Source organism: Protomyctophum bolini (genome assembly GCF_963924005.1).
Source record: "Protomyctophum bolini genome assembly, chromosome: 23".
NCBI classification, from domain to species: Eukaryota; Metazoa; Chordata; class Actinopteri; order Myctophiformes; family Myctophidae; genus Protomyctophum; species Protomyctophum bolini.
Genome location: NC_137884.1, coordinates 22937201 through 22959565, shown reverse-complemented (window position 1 = coordinate 22959565; position 22365 = coordinate 22937201). Strand labels below are relative to the sequence as shown.

General features: G+C 44.9%; 2 protein-coding genes across 4 annotated transcripts; one reads left to right on the top strand and one right to left on the bottom strand.

Annotated features, from left to right (window-relative positions):
- Positions 1-1959: 1959 nt before the first annotated feature.
- On the top strand, positions 1960-16550 carry LOC308311176 (uncharacterized protein). Of its 3 annotated transcripts, none has more exons than XM_080757767.1 (10): positions 1960-2099; positions 2909-3006; positions 3281-3391; positions 4361-4459; positions 5221-5316; positions 8181-8291; positions 8989-9112; positions 9683-11351; positions 12122-12174; positions 14148-16550. In XM_080757767.1, the coding sequence occupies exons 1-10, from the start codon at positions 2060-2062 to the stop codon at positions 15455-15457; spliced, it is 3711 nt and encodes a 1236-aa protein (XP_080613893.1). In that variant the 5' UTR covers positions 1960-2059; the 3' UTR covers positions 15458-16550. The 3 variants fall into 3 exon arrangements, with proteins under 3 accessions (XP_080613893.1, XP_080613892.1, XP_080613894.1); XM_080757766.1 differs by having other exon boundaries at positions 12119-12174; XM_080757768.1 differs by lacking the exons at positions 1960-2099; positions 2909-3006; positions 3281-3391; ... (2 more) ...; positions 8181-8291; positions 8989-9112 and adding an exon at positions 9310-9379 and having other exon boundaries at positions 12119-12174.
- Positions 16551-17754: 1204 nt separating this feature from the next.
- On the bottom strand, positions 17755-21729 carry apex1 (APEX nuclease (multifunctional DNA repair enzyme) 1). The gene is made up of 5 exons (XM_080757794.1): positions 21618-21729; positions 20585-20731; positions 20022-20188; positions 19476-19668; positions 17755-19225 (listed from the first exon to the last, which is right to left on the bottom strand). Exons 2-5 carry the CDS (start codon positions 20649-20651, stop codon positions 18711-18713), a joined length of 942 nt encoding a protein of 313 aa, XP_080613920.1. The 5' UTR covers positions 20652-20731; positions 21618-21729; the 3' UTR covers positions 17755-18710.
- Positions 21730-22365: the final 636 nt, after the last annotated feature.

Genomic DNA, 22365 nt, shown 5'->3' with positions numbered 1-22365 from the left:
ATTTATCTGGGGACCCCCCCGGAACACACTCAAGGATCCCTGGGGGTCCCCGGACGGTCGGACCCCACTTTGAGAACCACTGGGCTACCCTGCCCTACAAAGTGCAGTTACAGTATAGGCTACGGGGAAAAGGCTGATAATGGGATTACTGTAAAAGTGTTTCAACTGGTCAGCCATATAGATATCACAATGCGCGACACACGTGAGCTTGTAGATCGGCTATTTTCAAATGACCAAAATGTATAGAAGATGAAGACTGAAGTTGGTAACAAAGTAACTAGTAACTAAAGTTTTCAAATGGAGTAAAAGAAGTATTGGAAATTGGATATACTCAAGCATATGAACTCAATAAGCATTACAAATAACCCAAAATTGTAAGTAAAGTACTTAAGTAAATGTACTGTTTGCTTGCTTTACACCACTGGTTGAGTGGGAGTCAGGAGCCAGAAGAGTGTGATTTTTAACTCTATGGTTGTTGTTACGCAGTGACGTGGACAGGGGGCGCTAAACTGCGCCAGCTGGCATTTGCTGACTTCCACACAGTAGAACAGAGAACAAGAAGAATACACTTCCACGGAAATGACGTATGTCTGGGCTGCTCGTCCAGGCAGTGTTGCCATGTCTGCTCATTATAAGCGACCGTGGGCTTGTGTCTCTCTAAAGCTGCTTGTAAATATTGGTAGTTGCTTATTCTGGGGATTTTTTCATAATAAACCAGTGATTCTCAAACATTTCCATGTCAAAGACCCCCAGATTAAATTTGTCCATCTATTGGACCCTACATCTAAAAATAGTTTTTGCCAGGCCCAGGAACATCCATAACAAGATTGATTGATTGATTGATTGATTTATTAACAGTTTGCAGAATGACAGTACATTTCAAGAACAATTCAATACAAAAACTGTTAACAGTGAGTGGACGACACCATAAAGCATTACACTTGTTTACAATAGGGCCCACCATTTTCAATTCATCAAAACATTTAGAGACGCACGGATATACACAACTAGTCAAAACAGGAAATCATCATAAAAAGGGAAAAGAAACATATACAGTGAGGGGGAACAGGGGCGGTGGGGGGGGGGGGGGAATTCAGATTTTACGGGGGCCAGTTTCGAATTGCAGCCGTCGGTAGGGGCCCTTTGAGAGCAGTTTTTAAGGAGTCAAGGGATTTGCATGTCTTAATGACTGTTGGTAGGGCGTTCCACATTTTGGTGGCATAGGAGCGAAATTAATTTAGTCCCTTGTTTGTGCCAAATCTGGGTTGCACATGGTTTGTTGAACTCCCTCTGGTGTTGTGGGTGTGGACTTCGTTGACATTAAGGAAGTATTTAGACAGGTACATGGGTATCGAATCTTGTGGACCAGACCCATTGCAAGGTGCTGTACTATGTCGTCGACCCTAAGCCACTGTGGGCAGGGCTGAGGTGGGTTTGGGGAGTGAGGCCAAGTAGTAGCCTGAGCAGTTTGTTTTGGGAAGTCTGGAGCCTTGTTTTAAGGGCCTTAGAGGTGCTGTGGTACCAGGAGAGGTGCATGCATAGTCAAAGAAACCTTGTACAAGGGCTCCTGTTAGGGTCTTCAAGGTGTTTTTTGTTGACCAATGAGTAGATCCTGTAGGTATAGGAATCTTGTTCTTTGGTCATCTTATCACCGCCGGAAAGATTTGCCTCCAGGATGGAACCTAGATTTGTGTTGTTAAAATGTTTCAAATAACTAGTTTATTTATAAACAATAAACTACACATTTTGTCACATTTTCTTCCAAGATTGTTTTGAAAATTTGTATTTTCAAATATAGTCAGGCTTATTTTGGGCTTGTTTTCTTGGACCTGGCTGCTTATTTCTCTCACACAATCTGGCAACACTGCTCTCCCAGGCTGTTTGTTTTGAAAGCAAAGCAGCAGCTGTGATTAAATGTGTTAATATCTAACTGTATGGATTATGGATACGATGTGTCGGGTACAATGGATGTGTGTGTGTGTGACGTGTTTGAGGGTTACATTGTAGCTTCTTCTGTCCTCATGATTGATCACCCAGTAATAACTAAACATCTCGTGAAATGATGGATTCAGAAGAAGTTTTCGAGGCCGCCTTTACAGGTTAGTTGTCAGTTGTCAGTTGATTGTTTCCAACCCATTTCATAAAGGTGCACCATTTGAGCCACGGACCGCTATTTGATGACATATGTTATTTGCCTCTCAGACCCAACACTTAGAATATATTTTGTCCATGCTGTATTGATGTACTATATGGAAGATAAATAGCTAGGCAGTTGTTTATGAAAGTAACAACTCTTCTTCATTCTCCAGTGAGTGATAGTGTAGGCTTCTTGTAAATGAAGTAATGCACATGATGTGCGCTGTATCTGCTATTTTCAACACACACACACACACACACACACACACACACACACACACACACACACACACACACACACACACAATTTATTTATTTTGTTAATTGTGTCATAAAAATCCCATATGGGATCTGGGTCATGTGGCATGAGAAAAAAAATCATTCATTCATTCTGTCATTCATTCATTCATTCATTCAATTGATAACTTGAGTTTAGCTTTTGGTAATTCCAAGTACATTTCAATGCCAATATCTTTGTACTTTTACTCAAGTACATTTTGAATTCCGGACATTTACTTAGTTGCAACAGTAGTATTTCTATATTGCAGTATTGATACTTTTACTTAACATTTTGAGTACCTTTTTTTCCCATCACTGTACTGATATAGTCTAGCTATGACATCACTCTGACTGCCCTACACAGTACACAGGGTAATGACATCATACGTAATTAGCCAATGACAACACCTAGTAATATTCTGTATTTCCCGATCTTTCTCTCTCTCTCTCTCTCTCTTTCCACCACTGCTGGTTTCTGTTCCGTGTTTTCCAGGTGTTCTCCCTGCCTTGTCACTTCCATCCCTGCGTCTCCTGGTCCCTCCCCTGCAGCTCATGACAGCGTCCATGTGGCAGGTGGTGAAGCGGCGAGAGGTAAAATGTGGATGTGGAACGCCCTAACGACAGTCATTAAGAATCCCTTGACTCCTTCAAAACGGCTCCTGTTTTTTGTTATATAGAAGTGTCTTATTTGTACTACGTACTCCAAATGTTCTGATTAATTGAAAACGGTGGACCCTGTTGTTGTAAACGAGTGCAATGCTTTATGGTGTCGTTCCACAGTTAACAGTTTTTGTATTGAGTTGTGCTTGAAATGTATACCTATTCTGCATACTGTTGTTAATGATACATCTTTCAATTAATCAAGGTCATGAGCTACTGGAAAGTGGCAGAGTTTGTCTCCTTGGTGACGGAGGTGATCCCGGAGCTGCTCGTGCACAAGCACAGCACACAGCTTCACCTGGGACTACGGGCCAGGGTGAGTGTTCACAAGCACAGCACACACACAGCTTCACCTGGGACTACGGGCCAGGGTGAGTGTTCACAAGCACAGCACACAGCTTCACCTGGGACTACGGGCCAGGGTGAGTGTTCACAAGCACAGCACACACACAGCTTCACCTGGGACTACGGGCCAGGGTGAGTGTTCACAAGCACAGCACACAGCTTCACCTGGGACTACGGGCCAGGGTGAGTGTTCACAAGCACAGCACACAGCTTCACCTGGGACTACGGGCCAGGGTGAGTGTTCACAAGCACAGCACACAGCTTCACCTGGGACTACGGGCCAGGGTGAGTGTTCACAAGCACAGCACACCGCTTCACCTGGGACTACGGCCCTACGGGCCAGGGTGAGTGTTTAGGCCTCAGACCAGATTCTACAAAATCCTTTGTTTCTCCAACATTTTCATGTCAAGGACCCCCAAAAATATAATTATGTAACTGGCCATATGTCATCCGCTCCCGGGAACGGTACGCAGTATTCACACTAAACACAACATCTGCCAAGTGGACCTGAGTGCGCAACCGGGACCATAGTGTGAATCTACCCTAAGATAGTCTCGCGTTGCCAGACTGTTGCCTCTTGCAATTTTCAAATGCTTCCGTCGTACAGTCTGGAGCAACGGAAGAGCTGTCACGAGTAATATATAAAGCAGAAGTGGAGCCTCCTCCCCACTTCCGTTTCGTCTTTACAGTTGCGCAAATGTATCCTAATATAAATAGAAATAATCTAAAATCTAAAATAAATGAATTCAATTTATGAAAAAATATTTTAAAATATATATTTTCGTGAACAGAAATGGCAGCTTCCTTTCTCGGATTTCGGGAGATGTACTGTAGTTCCAGACTCTATATTGAGATTGTTGAATAGTAGCCCTAAGACAACTACATGCACCATACTGTACACTAGTACTGTATTTTGATCTGCAATCGTTTTATTTTCCAGTATATCCTTGAGCTGTGCCGTAGTGAGCAACTGGCAGATCCTGAATTCATCTCGTTGTACCTTGACAAAGTTAAAGCAGTGACCCCCAAGGCTGCAGAAGTAAGTATGAACATTTCAAGTGTACCTTAACAGCTATATCAACTATAAAAGCATTGTAATCGGCTTATAACACACTTATTACAGTTATTACTTATAAGCACTCGGTCATAAGTACTCATAATGCAATCACAATAGAGCCTTTTAAAACAACTTAAAATGGTCGCTCAGATCTTTTTTTCTTTTGGCCCCGGATCATAGGTTTATTATAATTCTCACAGTTGTAACTTGTAATACATGACATTGTAATATATTCATATTTATATCATGCATTATAATCACTGTTATATGATTTATAGTGTGATTAGTGTGAAGTCACTATCCGTGCTCATTGAGTGCTGATAAAGTACCAAGTCAAGACAAACAGCCCTGATGAAGACTGTATAGGTCGAAACGTGTCGGTTCAACAAAGTTTTCCTTCTTTTAACATCAAGTGTCCCCGGATCTCCGCTTTGTTCTATATCGATGTTATCCCGATTGATCCCAGGAGCACCTTTTTTACTATTTTTACATTTGACCTGAGATCAGATTCTAAAAATGTCTTCTACATCCAGACAGTTTTCTGAAAAAGCTATGTTTCTATGGCAGTCGTTCTTCGATTTTTCAAAAATAGCAGACCTACAAGCTCGTAGCGCGCCACCGAGCTTGTAGATCTGCTATTTTTCAATAGCTAAAGCATAACGTAACACCAAAAGGGGTTAGCATTACTCGGAGTACTGTCTGTATGTGGCCCGAGTCCTCACCTGTGCTTAACCTTGTTGCAGGAGCATGACGTAGAAATGGACTTGATGGAGACTCCATTTCTGGAACTTGTCCAAACTCTGCTTAAAGACTCTGAAGAGAGGGAACATTTTTTCACGGTGAGACATCACTTAATACTCACTTACAGCAACACATCTATAGCACTCTAATGGTAGAGTCCTCAATGGGCCTGAAAACTAAGGCCCGGTCCTAACTGGGATAGCCCCAAGGCCAGGCCCGATTAATTGGCATGCATTTTAGGTAGTAAGTAGCCTTGCCGAGCCATGAGGCCCATAGGGGCAGGAGCCTATCTCCTATTTTTGTAGCCATGAGGCCCATAGGGCAGGAGCCTATCTCCTGTTTCTGTAGTGTGAGGCAGCTTGATGTACAAGTACACCCCCTGGACATGACTCTAGTATGTCGCAGGGACTTACCCCCAAATCCAACCCTTGATGCTGAGTGTCAAGCAGGGAGGCACTGGGTCCCATTTGTAGAGTCTTTGGTATGACCCGGCCGGGTATTGAACCCCGACCTCCCAGTCTCAGGGCGGACACTCTAACCACAAGGCCACTGAGCTGGTATGCATGTCAGGTACCCAGCCCTAAAACATCAGGTCGGGTTTGGGAAGAAGTTGAAAACTATCGCAGAGTAAAAATGAAACACCAGTCAGCACCATCTTCATAATAGATAAATACACACGGACACTAACAGCTGGACATAGGAGGGGCTAGCGCCCCTCAAAACACTTTTTTTCATGGAGTAGAGCCCAAGGCATGGCCAGGCCTGACTAATTATCATACATTTTATGCCCGGGCCCGGTCCGAAAAACGTCGGTAGATGTGTTGGTGGTATATTTTTAAGATGGCTATTTTTGGAATTTGGCAAACGAGCATGAGCAGCAACTTTTAATGATCATTCAGAAATTGTCCACATTGGCGAAAGGGAAATTGTTAGCATGTTCTGAAAAAAATCCAGTCCACATTAGAAACAAACCTGTGACCAACATGACCTTGTTGTTGTATTGCATGTTCTCCTTCCTATTAAGCTAAGAACAAAGGGCGACCGGGCTTTCGCAGTGGTTGCTCCTACTCTCTGGAACGCCCTGCCCCTCATGCTAAAAAAGTAGACTCTTTTAAAAGAGAGCTAAAGACACATTTATTCCGTATTTACTTTTCCCATGTAGTTCTTACCTGACTTATTTTTACATCTTTGTGATTCTGCCTCTAGTTTACTATTTTACATGCCTATGTTTTGAGTTTTTGCCTTGTTTTTTCTTCGTTAAATTCTTTATTGTCTTTTTACTTTATTGTGCTATGTTTTCCTGTTTGGTTTTATCTTGTTGATTGCTTGTTCTGTGTTCTGTTCAGCACCTTGTGACTTTGTCTTGAAAGGTGCTTTACAAATAAAATGTACTTACTTATTCCCTCACAGGAGGTCTTCCCTGTAGAATATGGACCACACTATGACAGTGATCCGTTCCTATTCCCTCACAGGAGGCGTTCCCTGTAGAATATGGACCACACTATGACAGTGATCCGTTCCTATTCCCTCACAGGAGGCGTTCCCTGTAGAATATGGACCACACTATGACAGTGATCCATTCCTATTCCCTCACAGGAGGCGTTCCCTGTAGAATATGGACCACACTATGACAGTGATCCGTTCCTATTCCCCCACAGGAGGCGTTCCCTGTAGAATATGGACCACACTATGACAGTGATCCGTTCCTATTCCCCCACAGGAGGCGTTCCCTGTAGAATATGGACCACACTATGACAGTGATCCGTTCCTATTCCCCCACAGGAGGCGTTCCCTGTAGAATATGGACCACACTATGACAGTGATCCGTTCCTATTCCCCCACAGGAGGCGTTCCCTGTAGAATATGGACCACACTATGACAGTGATCCGTTCCTATTCCCCCACAGGAGGCGTTCCCTGTAGAATATGGCCCACACTATGACAGTGATCCGTTCCTATTCCCCCCACAGAAGGCGTTCCCTGTAGAATATGGCCCACACTATGACAGTGATCCATTCCTATTCCCCCACAGGAGGCGTTCCCTGTAGAATATGGACCACACTATGACAGTGATCCGTTCCTATTCCCCCACAGGAGGCGTTCCCTGTAGAATATGGACCACACTATGACAGTGATCCGTTCCTATTCCCCCACAGGAGGCGTTCCCTGTAGAATATGGACCACACTATGACAGTGATCCGTTCCTATTCCCTCACAGGAGGCGTTCCCTGTAGAATATGGACCACACTATGACAGTGATCTGTTCCTATTCCCCCACAGGAGGCGTTCCCTGTAGAATATGGACCACACTATGACAGTGATCCGTTCCTATTCCCCCACAGGAGGCGTTCCCTGTAGAATATGGACCACACTATGACAGTGATCCGTTCCTATTCCCCCACAGGAGGCGTTCCCTGTAGAATATGGACCACACTATGACAGTGATCCGTTCCTATTCCCTCACAGGAGGCGTTCCCTGTAGAATATGGACCACACTATGACAGTGATCCGTTCCTATTCCCTCACAGGAGGCGTTCCCTGTAGAATATGGACCACACTATGACAGTGATCCGTTCCTATTCCCTCACAGGAGGCGTTCCCTGTAGAATATGGACCACACTATGACAGTGATCCGTTCCTATTCCCTCACAGGAGGCGTTCCCTGTAGAATATGGACCACACTATGACAGTGATCTGTTCCTATTCCCTCACAGGAGGCGTTCCCTGTAGAATATGGACCACACTATGACAGTGATCCGTTCCTATTCCCTCACAGGAGGCGTTCCCTGTAGAATATGGCCCACACTATGACAGTGATCCGTTCCTATTCCCCCCACAGGAGGCGTTCCCTGTAGAATATGGACCACACTATGACAGTGATCTGTTCCTATTCCCTCACAGGAGGCGTTCCCTGTAGAATATGGACCACACTATGACAGTGATCCGTTCCTATTCCCCCACAGGAGGCGTTCCCTGTAGAATATGGACCACACTATGACAGTGATCTGCAGACTCTGTTCCATGAGTTCCTCTGTCGACTCGCTCAGTTCTTGCCGACTCCCGACCTCGAGCAGGTACAGTAACCGTATACGTGAAGTCATGATAAATGCTAACGATGCAAATTAAACCACATGAAACCAGTGTTGATTTCGTCGACTAAAAACGAGAAATGTTCGTCTGCCTTTTTTCATTGACGAAAACAAATTGGAAACTAAATGAAAACTAAGCTATGATTGATGACTAAAAGATCCAGTATAAGTAAAAGACAACTGTAGGTTTAGTCGACTAAAATCTTATGATATGTAGTCGACTAAAACTAGACTAACACTAAAACATTCCAGGTGACTAAAATGTGACTAAAACTAAGTGAAAACTATTCAAGAGACTAAAACTAAAAACCTGCATAAAACCTACCCTTCCCGGGGGGCAAATATTTGGGGGAAAATATTAGATCTACTAGCTCACAATGCATTGCAATGTGGTGGAGCATTGTGGGCTTGTAGATCAACATTTTGTTGTGATGGGGAGGTGAACAGGTCAGGTATAGAGTCCTGGTGAACTCCTGTCAGCATTGCATTATATTATCAAGTTATGAGTGAAATAGATCCTGCAGCAGATCCGGCCTTTTTCTCAATCTCAGTTCAGTTCAGTTTATTTATTTTGGTCATTAAAACAAGGAAAAAGACAGATTAATACAGTGCCTGCATTGTTTTCACAAAGAAACATTGACAATTTGTTTATTGTACTACAATTTTTTTTAATCTCTCACAGACCGTATCCTGGCTCTGTGGTGCGACCTCCGTTCTGGAAGAATGCGTACTTCTAGTGTCTGTGCCGACGGATCTAAAGAATCTGCTTCAACACCATAAACACCTCGGGCATTTTGAGCAACATGGTAAGCGAAGAATGTTTGCCATCACATTTCACACATAGAAGTGATGCTGCAAGATAAGATAATCCTATCCTGCTAGTAAACCAGAATACGCATTGTTCCATCTTTTTGTTTAGACCGTTTTTTGAGGGGCGCCTATGTCCAGCCTGAATGGACAATGAATGGACAATTTCGAGTGTTTGTGTAAACACAAACATTGCGTAACACAAACACTGAAGTGGCCTGAATGAGATGATGTATGGTGATAAGATCGCCCCTCACTTCACACAGGTGTGATTATTCCTATATTCAGCTTTTAATGAATATAGGAAACTTCGTCCTATACAAACATTAAATTCCCATTGACAATGAATGGAGAATCTTACGTCATAGTGTCTGAGCAAAACTGCTTAGTGTCTATTTTTGTCTTACACAAACATTAAATTCCTGTTGACAAATGAATAGAGAATTTTACGTCATAGTGTCTGAGCAAATAGGTATAGTGTCTATGTTACGTCATGATGATGTACGATGATAAGATTTTGCACACAGGCGTGATTAATTTTTGACAATGTGATTCTTGTTTTTGTCCAGTTCCCCCCTCGTCCATGGGTGACTGCATCACATCCACCCTGTCCGCCATTCACCCTAGCAGAGTGGCGGCTACAGATCAGCCCATTCACCCTAGCAGAGTGGCTACAGATCAGCCCATTCACCCTAGCAGAGTGGAGGCTACAGATCAGCCCATTCACCCTAGCAGAGTGGAGGCTACAGATCAGCCCATTCACCCTAGCAGAGTGGAGGCTACAGATCAGCCCATTCACCCTAGCAGAGTGGAGGCTACAGATCAGCCCATTCACCCTAGCAGAGTGGCTACAGATCAGCCCATTCACCCTAGCAGAGTGGAGGCTACAGATCAGCCCATTCACCCTAGTAGAGTGGCAGCTACAGATCAGTCCATTCACCCTAGCAGAGTGGCAGCTACAGATCAGTCCATTCACCCTAGCAGAGTGGCTACAGATCAGTCCATTCACCCTAGCAGAGTGGCTACAGATCAGCCCATTCACCCTAGCAGAGTGGCGGCGGCGGCTACAGATCAGCCCATTCACCCTAGCAGAGTGGCGGCAGCGGCTACAGATCAGCCCGGCTGTGACAACCAAATGGACCCGCTGCAATGCCTCGACGACGACACCAACGGCGTCGTGTCATTCGTCGACGACGTCGCAGTGGAGATCATCGCTGTGACGGATTACGCGGAGGTGGAACTGGGGACGTCGAATGCAGAGGACGCCGCGGAGGAGGTGGTGGTGATCGACGGACGTTGCTTTGAAGGAACGGTTATCGAGACGGTTACTGAAGACATCATGGACACGCTTCCTGGGCTGCAGCCCGAAGCGCTTCAGGTAGAGAAGACGGAGGGAGCGGAGGCGGCGCCCGGAGCAGGAGAGGACGTCGGTGTCGACCGGGTGTCGTCGTCTCACCATAAATCCACCTCCGGGCCTCACGTCTGCCCGCAGTGTGAGAAGAGCTTCAAGTTGGCCTCCTCCCTGCTGGCGCACAGAGTCATCCACTCCGGGGAACGCCCGTACCGCTGCGACCAGTGCGACCAGCGGTTCTCCTTCCGCCAGTCCCTGGACCGACACAAGCACACGCACAACAAGCCGGGACACACGTACGACTGCGCGCTCTGCGGGGAGGCCTTCCGATCGCCTTCGGCTCGCTCGGAGCACAGACGGACGCATAAGAGAGACATAAGCACACAGGTCTGCCTGCGCTGCGACAGACGGTTCGGCTCGGAGTCGGCGCTGGCGAGACATCTCAAAGGTGACGCAGAATGTCACCACCACCACGCCGGGTCCGACTCGAGCGGACTCGTCGAGACGACGGCGGTGAAATCCACGCAAGGCGAAGAAGAGGTTGCTGTCGCCGCGCTTCCTGAAAGCGACGGCCCGGAGGCTCCTCCTCCGCGGGTCGACGACCGTGAGCATGTTTGCGATCATCGTGATCCGAAGGGAGAGGGCAAAGGTCGGAACAGTCCTCGCCGCCCTTCCTCTCAGCCCGGAGACGACGATGACGACACGGCGGAGACCCCGGTGAAAGTCCGCACCAGCGGCCGCCGGCGGAAACCCACCATGAAGGTTCAGGCCATAGATTCGCAGAAACGCATCGGGAAAGATTCAGCCGCGAAGAAAAGACGGAGGAGTGGCTCCACTGGCTCGGCACCGGAGAAGACACCCGTTGTGAAACCAGAGCCTTTCAACAGGTAATATAATGATATGAAACCAGAGCCTTTCAACAGGTAATATAATGATATGAAACCAGAGCCTTTCATCAGGTAATATAATGATATTTAACTAGAGCCTTTCAACAGGTAATATAATGATATTTAACTAGAGCCTTTCAACAGGTAATATAATGATATTTAACCAGAGCCTTTCAACAGGTAATATAATTATATTTAACTAGAGCCTTTCAACAGGTAATATAATGATATGAAACCAGAGCCTTTCATCAGGTAATATAATGATATTTAACTAGAGCCTTTCAACAGGTAATATAATGATATGAAACCAGAGCCTTTCATCAGGTAATATAATGATATGAAACCAGAGCCTTTCAACAGGTAATATAATGATATTTAACCAGAGCCTTTCAACAGGTAATATAATGATATTTAACTAGAGCCTTTCAACAGGTAATATAATGATATTTAACTAGAGCCTTTCAACAGGTAATATAATGATATTTAACCAGAGCTGATAATTAACCAGAACCTGTGTGTGTGTGTGTGTGTGTGTGTGTGTGTGTGTGTGTGTGTGTGTGTGTGTGTGTGTGTGTGTGTGTGTGTGTGTGTGTGTGTGTGTGTGTGTGTGTGTGTGTGTGTGTGTGCGTGTGCGTGTGTGTGTTTAATGGGGTAGCTGAGCGTCAAGTCATGAACCTAATATATATGAAAACACATTTTACATGTTTTTGAGGTTACTTCATTATTCTTACAGTATGTATCATCATTTCTGTAAATTCATATCTCAGCAGCACCGAGCATTCCTACGGCTCACAGATGCTGTCGGCAAAGGATGCTGATGAAGGTGAGCCTGCAGTACATAAAGTACAACACTTTATGATTGGGTTTATGTGATTTGTGATATTTCTTTCAAAGGGAAAGATGTACTCAGCCCTAAGAGGGGCTTATACGAGAACCTCATCGTTTATGAATTTATTAATATTAAAAACAAAAAGAAACTAGAATGATATAAAAACAATTGAAAAAGAAAATAACAACAATATATATATATATATATACTAGATCCAAACGTGTATTCCACAGTGAGACTCCTTTATATTTTATGGCAAACTGCCATAAATGTGGTGGTAACTTAGAGGGGCATGTCATTGATTCGTTTGCCTACTTTGGTAAGAATGAAAAGCATTCATTTAGAACTTGATTACATTTTTGACCGTGACCCTTTGTTTGAGGTGGCTCAGTAATATCCAGTAATGGACACCTGCTCTCGCCTATCATCTGTTTCTAAATATACTCACTAGTGTGTACTAAGCTGTTGAGGACTGTTTAAAATAAATAATATTTGTTAAACTACTGCTGTTTTTAGCCATATTATTCATGAGTTCCAGGTGTAGTCATACACCTGCCATGTTGGGCTACACCTGCCACACGGCGGTTTCAATTTGTCTGAACATTCTGATTGCCATAGAACTAATTCATTCAAGTTTTATTTATTCTCGAAATTACACTGAGTAATCAAACTCATTTTCAGTGTCGTCGAATAATACAATCGCAGAAGATCAGGAAAATAAAAACAAAGAATACAATACAATACAATACAGGGTATACATGTGGATTTACATAGGTTTACAAATAAAAAACTACAACAAATTTCAAATAAAAGCTAAAACTAAAATCTAAAAACAGTTTCACATTGTGGGGGTCTGTATGCTCACCAAGGTTTTAAAACTATGCAAGGGTACCAATGTGGTCTATTTTAATGTATTTTGTAGGTCGTTCCATGTATTTGGGGCCACAGAAGCTAAAGTTAGTTCAGAGTTAACTTTTGGTACCTTGAATTTGGGGAAATGACTTGGTAGGTGTTTGCAACGCCTATTGGCCCCCAACATGGCAGGTGTAGTAGGAATACATTTTAACCCATTCATTGGCACCCATTTTGGTGTTAGCATCATGTTATGCTTTACCTATTGAAAAATAGCAGATCTACAAGCTCATATCGCGCCACCGAGTGGCGCGATACGAGCTTGTAGGTCTGCTATTTTTGAAAAATTCGAAGAACGACTGACATTTTTAGAATCTGATCTCAGGTCAGAATGGATTAATCAGACCAGTGTGTGTCCTAGTGGAAACCTCGTATGAATCTGATCTCAGGTCAGAATGGGTTAAACTCATGAATAGAGCCAGCCAATGCAAGCATTTCTTCTCCTATTGTAGTCGAACATTCGATAGAAAGTGTTTGCCTCCCCCTGGCCAGCCGGGGCGCCTGATGGAGGGGAAAGGAACTGGTTGGAATAACGTGTTCCTTCCACGCGCTACGTCCAACCAGGGAAACTCCCCCCCTGTCAGGTTAAAAGGAGCAACTTGGGACACTCAGGCATGAAGGAAGCATGAGTTAAGTCCGTTGCTCTCCCCAGGTTCCAGGTTGGCGGAGGGTGTGTAGAGCCCAGGATCACATTAGATGATTGACACAGGGGTGAAAAAATGGGTTACAAAATCGTGGGGTAAAAAAAAAGAAAGTGTTTGAGAATAGAATAATGCTGCAGACCTCTGTATTTAACCCATTCTGGGCGAGAACCCCTTTTGGTGTTAGCATTACGTTATGCTTTAGCTATTGAAAAATAACAGATCTACAAGCTCATAGTGCGCCACCGAGTGGCGCGCTACGAGCTTGTAGGTCTGCTATTTTTGAAAAATCGAAGAACGACTGACATGGAAACACAGCTTTTTCTGAAAACTGTCAGGATGTAGAAGACATTTTTTGAATCTGATCTCAGGTCAGAATGGGATAAATATAATCATTGTTTTTCTCTTCTTCAGGGCCTGTAGGGGACGGACCATCGCCTGCCTTCTCCTGTCCCACGTGCTCCTTCCGTCACACGGACGTAGCTAAAGTCCAGCAGCACGTCGACGACGTACATTCCGCTGAAGGCGGGGACGGCAAACCCGCCGCCGCCCCGCCGGCGCCGCTCCTCCTCCCGGGAGACGACCCGGGGGAAGCGGGTCGTTTCGGCTGTCCGGACTGTCCCAAGTGCTTCAAGTTCCGCTCGCTGCTGAAAGCCCACCGGCGTCTCCACACGGGGGAGCAGCCCTATCTGTGCTCGCAGTGCGGACGGCGCTTCTCCTTCAAGCAGTCGCTGGAGAGGCACCGGCAGACGCACCGGGACGGCTGCGAGTACGAGTGCCCCGTCTGCGGCCAGGTCTTCACGTCCCTGGCGGCACTCAAGGAGCATCGGGGCAGCCACATGGAGAACGGCGACTACGTCTGCACGTTGTGCGGCCGCGCCTTCACCTGGAAGTCGGCCCTGGTGCGACACCTGAAGACCCACAGGGACGAGGACGACGAGGACGAGGAGAAGAAGGCGGCCCAGCGTCCTCACAAATGCCCGCACTGCGACATGGCGTTCGGCAGCGCCGGCCACCTCGGCAGACACCTGCAGACGCACCGGGAGGAGCGGGCGTACGCGTGCGACTGCGGCAAGAGCTTTGCGTACCAGGCGGCGCTCCGGGCGCACCAGCGCGTCCACCAGGAGGAGCGCCCGCATCGGTGTGCGCAGTGCGGCAAGGGCTTCCTCTACAAGGGCGGCCTGCTGAGCCACATGAAGGTCCACTCGGAGGAGATGCCCTTCATGTGCTCCTTCTGCGGCAAGAGCTTCAAGAGGGAGAGGAACATGAAGAAGCACGAGCGCTGCCACACCCGGGAGAACGTGTTCAGCTGCTCCCAGTGCGACAAGAGCTTCGTCTACAAGGCCACGCTGACGAGGCACGAGCTGACACACTCCGGCGAGAGGCCCTTCCTCTGCGCCGACTGCGGAAAGGGCTTCTTCTCCCACGCGGAGCTCCTGAAGCACGAGCGTTTTCACACGGGACACAAGCCCTTCCAGTGCCCGCACTGCGGGAAGCGGTTCACCCAGTCCTGCTACCTCACCATCCACCTGCGCTACCACACCGGCGCTCGCCCGTACTCCTGCAACGACTGCGACAAGAGCTTCCTCAGTGCCAATCGACTCAAGAGGCACCAGCGGACGCACACCGGAGAGAAGCCCTACCTGTGTGTGGAGTGTGGCAAAGGATTCAAACAGTCGTATCACCTCAAAATGCATCAGCGAACGCACGCCCTGAAGTCGTAACTCGGTTGACTGTTACGTGGTCAGCTACTTAGTTTAAGGGATGGATCCTAGATAAGATTTTAAGCCAGGCAGTTTGTGGGCAGTATCTAACTAAGGGGCGGACAACTTTGACGGAGAAGGCCACTATATTTCCTCACTCACTCCAGAGTGTGATTAATAGATAACCATCAGCCTTTTGTTATAGCGATGTAATGGCTGGGACACAAACTATTATTGAATTATGCTTTATTTCAGATCAATCGGTGTAGAGAGACAGTAAACGGAAGGACAGAGAGAGAGGAGAGACATGTGTTGTGATTGGAACCTGGGACCTTACGCTCACAAACAGCATTTTGTCTGAACTGGCAACCACTGGCAGAACCAACAGCCAGGCATTCAGAGAGAATGCAAATCATTTTAGTCAGTTATGAATTATTTCCGGACTGAATAATTACAACAAACACAGTGCAATGTTGATTTTGACAGCTAATTTTCGTTTTAGTCATAGTCTCTCAAATAGTTTCAATTTAGTTTTAGTCCCATTTTAGTCACCTGGAATGTTTTAATGTTGTTAAATTTAATCGACTAGATATCGTAAAATTGTGGTCGACTTCAGTTGATTTAATGGACTGAAATTGGCTGGCCTTTTTACACTTGCTGAAAATAGCTGATCTACGCTGCGACACATTGTGAGCTTGTAGATCGACTATTTTCAGCATGCAACCAAGTGTAAATTGACGTATACTGGATCTCTTGTCCTCTAGTTCCTAACATCGTCTACTTTTTATTTGACGGAATTGTCAATATATTTAGTCTCATCATAGCTTAGTTTTCATTACAGTCGACAAAATCAACACTGACACAGTGCTTGCTACAATTCTGAAAGACTGAAGATTTGATTGCAATACTTTTATAAAAGATACTGCACCCATTGCCCCCAACCAGTGTACAATTTAAATTAATATACCACTTAAATTCATTTCTGTGAATATTGTTTTGTAATGGTTATGTTCATATTATAATGAACCCCAGGTGGTGCTTGTGCATTTCGGTTAAATTATTTGACATTTTGTTTCTGTCAATAGTAACAGGGCTTCCTCACCATAAAGCAGCCTGTAATCTCACGGTTTCTTGATAACTACTGTATGCATATTTACTTTGAATTATCTGTTGAGGATATTAAAGTTAAATAATGACAATGACAAGCCTTAAAGTATTTCAGAGGAGTTCGATAATGGAATGTTCAAACACAATCAAATCGCTATAGCTATTTTATTTCTAAGTGAAGATTTTAATCGGAGAAGTCCAACAGTGAGACAGGGTTACACAGCTAACTGTAATTTAGACAGCATTTATTCTGTTAAGTTATAAAATGCTTACACTATACTGTGGGGAAAAAGTATGTAATTAGGAAATTGATCCAGTCATTAGTTTTAATTGTGGGGTTATTTTAGTTATAGCTCTAGTGCTCTACACATACTGTGGACAGAAAGAATTTTGGATTTATTCCGCTATCATTTAATGCAGGGATACTCAAATAGATTTACCTGTGGGCCACATTACAAAAATGGCAAGGGGCCAGGGGCCAGTAGATAAAATGTCTGCCTTCCTGCCTGTCCAATTGTCCATGAGTAGCTGTCTGCCTGCCTGTCCAATTCTCCATGAGTAGCTGTCTGTCTGCCTGTCTATGAGTAGCTGTCTGACTGCCTGCCTGTCCAATTCTCCATGAGTAGCTGTCTGTCTGTCTGCCTGTCTATGAGTAGCTGTCTGCCTGCCTGCCAGCCAGCAAGTTGGTTAACAGAAAATAAATTGTTATGGCTGAGTAAAATAAAATACAATAAACACAATTTGCCTGAAAATAGATTACCCAGCTATGACCTTTTTCATGAAAAAAAAAGAGTAGTGATATGGCTGACTGAGTAAAATAAAACAATCTGCCTGAAAATAGATAGCTATAACTGAAGAGCAATTTCCGCAATTACCATTTCCGCAATTTCCATTTCTGCAATTTCCTCAATTTCCATTTCCGCAATTTCCTCAATTTCCATTTCCACCATTTCCGCAATTACCATTTCCGCAATTTCCATATCCAACTATTAATGGCAGCTGGGTTTCATCATTCAAATAAAATTCTGTCCGTTTAGCTATAAAATTATGTCAGGGAATAGGGATACACAGTATATGTCTTTCATTTGCATTGCATCTCCCCCCCCCCCCCCCAAGCTTTTATTTTCGTTCGAGTAATAGTACAACTCTAATAGTATTACTTATAATAATGTAATTAAAGATAACTTCATTCAGATTTATTTATTCATTCTATTTGTATTTATTAGTATGGGTACATTTTTCAGGACAGAAAACATACAGGTTTGGAAGAGACACATGTATATTATAACCTCACAACAAACTTCTGTCCAGGTGCTACTTGTGATAAAGGCGTGTTGAAGTGGAATAGACAGCAGGCATCAACAGTTGGTCAGATTCATAACATTTTGTTTATAATATTGCCAAAACAGGGTTGACCTGTAAGCACCACGTTTAGGAACAGATTACCGACTTTCTTTACCGTACAATATTACATCTTGTAAAAAGATGGCACACCACCATGTTTATGGTTTGACAATGAGCCCAAGTCCGGTATTATTAACCCATTTTGGGTGGGAACCCCTCTTGGTGTTGCATTAGGTAATGCTTTAGCTATTGAAAAATATCAGATCTAAAAGCTTTTAGGTCTGCTATTTTTGAAGAATCGTGAAAAGTGACATGAAAGTGTTTGAGAACGACTGACATAGAAAAACATAGCTTTTTCAAGAAAACAGTCAGGATTTAGAAGACATTTGCAGAATCGTTCCCAGGTCAAAATGGGTTAATCCCTGAATCTACAGAAATAAGTAGAAGTTTGGTGATTCGTCCATGAGAAGTTACAGTAATGGGAGATCCACTCAGGCCCCTTTTCCCCCAGGGTTGAACCAGTTCAGAGTGTTTCCACTGGCAATGAATTGGTTCAGAACGAACCCCCAACAGTTGGTTTGGAACTGGAACCAAAACAATGGCCGCCGGTTCCGAGAATCTAGAACGGAACCAGTTCTATAGAACCAAAGTTCTTTTGGTGGAAAAAAGGGGCCTCAGATTGTGTACATTGGCAACCATAGTAGTTTCAACAACTAGTAACAACGGTATAGAACACACGGTATATAGAACACACAGTGAAAACAATGCTAAATGAATGGCTTTTTAACTTCTTTTTTTTTGTGACAGTGAGTGACCTAAAGTCCTAAACGGCTATGTGCAGCGTGATGGGGCAGTGGTCGCTTCCCATGGCTTTGTTTCGGATCTTGTTGTCGCACAGGCCCGGCACCAGCGCGGCAGACAGCACGAAGTAGTCGAGCCTCCAGCCCACGTTCTTGGAGCGCGAGTTCATCATGTACGTCCAGAAGGTGTAGGCGTACGCCTGCTCGGGGTAGAGCTCGCGGAAGCTGTCGACGAAGCCGGCGGCCAGCAGCTGGCTGAAGCCCTCGCGCTCGTCCGGCGTGAAGCCGGCGTTCTTCTTGTTGCCCTTGGGGTTCTTCAGGTCGATCTCCTCGTGCGCCACGTTCAGGTCGCCGCACAGCACCAGCGGCTTCTTCTTGTCCAGCTCGCTCAGGTAGGCCTGGAAGTCCACGTCCCAGGTCTTGCGGTAGTCGAGGCGCACCAGGCCGCGGCTGGCGTTGGGCACGTAGGCCGTCACCAGGTAGAAGGCGGGGAACTCGGCGGTGATGACGCGGCCCTCCTTGTCGTGCTCCTCTTTGCCTGGTTGGGGACGACGAGTAGAGCAGTGGTAAATAAATGGTGCATTTATATATATATATAGGGCCTTAATCAAAGGCGCTTTCCAGAGATTTAAGCAATATTACACGAGAGGGTGTGGTTTAACGTCATTATTGCCACGACAGTGATGCGGTCAGGAACGAGACAAAGTCGAGTTCCGCAAGAATCACTGAATCACGTTAAAACCACACCCTCGAGTGTAATATTGCAATTATACAACAGTCTCACTCACCAATGCCATAGGTCACATTGAGGGGCTCAGTCTTGCAGAGCATGGCCACTCCGCTGTAGCCCTCCTTCTCCTCCGAGGATCCCCAGTACTTGTGGGGATACTCCTCCATGGAGGTGATGTCAGCGGGAAGGGCCTTCTCCGCACACTTGGTCTCCTGCAGGCACAGCACGTCTGGAGCCTCCTCGCGCACCCACTGGAAGACAGACGCACACACACGGTAAATGTATAGCACCTTTTACCCACTGGAAGACAGACACACACAGTAAATGTATAGCACCTTTTACCCACTGGAAGACAGACACACACACACAGTAAATGTATAGCACCTTTTACCCAAAGAGCTTTACATAGATTGTGCAAAATGTGCATTCACACCATAGACTGTAAAAAAATATATGGACAAAGCGTTCTCCGGGTCTGATATGGACGTAAGACGAAGCCTGTTAGTCCTTGAATTGTAAATCGCCATCTTTCTAGATCCGTTTGGGCCCAGCTGGCCATTGTTGTGAAAAGTACAGCCTCTAAACTTCATCACATCAGACTCACATCCAGACCCTTCTTCTTCACCCAGGCCCTGAGGCCGTCCACGTTCCAGGAGGTGATCTTCATGTTGGCCGCGCGGCCATCTTTGCTGGTCATCTTATCCGGAGGATCCTCGTACAGTATCGGCGCCTCTGGCTCCTTCCCCGACTTCTTCCCTTTCTTTGCCGCGGCTGCGTGGAGGCGAAGCACAGTGTGTGACGTTCGTGGACAAGAAAAAAAAGTTTGTCCCATTCAGGACGGGAACCCCTTTTGGTGTTTTAACCCATTTTGGGCAAGAACCCCTTTTGGTGTTAGCGTTATGTTATGCTTTAGCTATTGAAATTTTTTTGAACGACTGACATAGAAACATGTCAGGATGTAGAAGACATTTTTAGAATCTGATCTCAGGTCAAAATGGGTTAAGCATTATGTTATACTTTAGCTATTGAAATATAGCAGATCTACAAGCTCGTCACAAAGTGACGTGTTGTAAGCTTGTAGATCTGCTTTTTTTCTTTTTTTAAACATTGGAACGATTATGCAAAAATAATTGTGATTATGAGTGCATAATTCAGTAGTAGACGTACCAGTGCCGTTTTCCTGATCTCCATCTAGGGCCTCCTCCTCGGTCTCCTTCTTTGACCTTTTGCTCATGCTTGAAAGCACTCTGGCACCGTGACCACGCACACACTGTAGACACGCAACACGCACAGCTACACACAACAGCCGCTCCGCTGAGAGGGAGGAGAGAAGAGGGAACAGGTCAGAGAGAGAGAGAGAGAGAGAGATCACTTCATAACTACTGGTCCGGCAGAAAACAGGTTTCTTTTGGTGTTTTAAACATTACTAGACCTGGCTGTACGTGCCCGTCGCAACTTGGGAACCTAATGATATACGTTGTCATAGCACCCGTTTTTTAACTGTCAGCCGGGTGTCCCACATGGAGATCTGTGTACGTGCCAGTGAGACTGCAAAATGACTGAAAAGTGTACTTTGCAATCAATTCGGCCCACTGGCAAGAGTTCCCAGAAGTTTAATTTTTCGCCACTAGGGGGCGAAAAAATCTAAATACCGAACAGTGCCACAATTAATGTGCACAACATGAATAATAATACTATCGAAATGGTGCCACACAAGGTGCAGAGTATGCATATATTATCAAATAAATCGAAATTGTGCCCCAAAGTGCATATTATACAACGATATACATGTGTAGCATCTAAATAGTGGCACAATTGTGCATTATGCAATATTGCCACAATGTCCATAATTACGCAATATATGTATCGTCTAATAATAAAACATGCCACAGTATTCTGCATAGCCTAAGTATGCAATGCAACGCATGTACATGCATATAATGATGCATGTTATGCATGCATGCAATCTGAGGGGATGTGTACTGTTGTGCTGTAGTGCAGTGTGGTGTGAATGAATGAATGGGCCGAGTGAGTGGCATCGAAGGCTATGCTAAAGCTAGTCTGACAAAGAGATGTGCTGCTGGCTAACGTTACTACGTATTGTAATGAACTTTTGTTTAGGTCTTAATCATCAAATGCAAACTGCGATGAAATCAAAGTGTCTTTAAGAATGCCGTCTGATATTTCAAAGAAAGCTTACTTTTACGTGTTCTCCACAATAAGTTGTATAAAGACAACTATGCACAATGTTCTGTTCTGCGATTTGCTCCAGTCCACTCACACACAACACAAAGCCCAGGCAGTGTTGTTGCCAGATTCTGCGACAGGAAAAAGCGACCAGGGTCTATGAAAACAAGCCTCAAAAGTTGCCACTCCACAAACGAGCAATTTAAATCTAAATATGAATGTAACAATAATAATATCATCTAAGACAATTCTCACAAATCTTATGATGAATTGAACAAGGTGGACCCTCTTGTAAACAAGTGTAGTGCTTAATTATTGCCTTGGGTGAGTGAGGTGAGGTCGTCGGATCGTCCACTCAAAACACTTTTTGTATTGAGTTGTGCTTGAAATGTACTGTCTGCAAACTGTTAAAATACTTCAATCAATCAATCTCAGAAATCTCAGAAACAAATCCATAGAGTTCCTTGACATGGAAATGTTTGAGAACCACTGGTTTAAACTACGCTAGGAAACAAGCCCAGATAAGTAAAACTATTTACAAGCAACTTCACAGAAAACAAGACCACATAAAGTCGCTTTTAATAAGCAGACATGGCAACACTGAGGGTGAGCGTAGCCTTGCCCGGGTCGCGCACGTAAAAAGGCCGATCTACAAGCTCACAACGGATGGCGCCACGTCGCTTTATTGAGCTTGTAGATCTATTTTTTTGTTCAGTTTCGGGCACGTGCGCTCGTGGGGAGGTGGGTTGTCCAAACCAATG

Excerpts from the sequence above, each read along its gene's own strand:
- LOC308311176 (XM_080757766.1), top strand. The coding sequence starts at position 2,060 with ATGATGGATTCAGAAGAAGTTTTCGAGGCCGCCTTTACAG. Across the intron at positions 3,007-3,280 it reads AGGTGGTGAAGCGGCGAGAG|GTCATGAGCTACTGGAAAGT; the intron begins GTAAAATGTGGA and ends CAATTAATCAAG. Across the intron at positions 11,352-12,118 it reads AAACCAGAGCCTTTCAACAG|CAGCACCGAGCATTCCTACG; the intron begins GTAATATAATGA and ends TTCATATCTCAG.
- apex1 (XM_080757794.1), bottom strand. The coding sequence starts at position 20,651 with ATGAGCAAAAGGTCAAAGAAGGAGACCGAGGAGGAGGCCCTAGATGGA. Across the intron at positions 20,189-20,584 it reads AGATCAGGAAAACGGCACTG|CCGCGGCAAAGAAAGGGAAG; the intron begins GTACGTCTACTA and ends GCCTCCACGCAG. Across the intron at positions 19,226-19,475 it reads CAATGTGACCTATGGCATTG|GCAAAGAGGAGCACGACAAG; the intron begins GTGAGTGAGACT and ends GTCCCCAACCAG.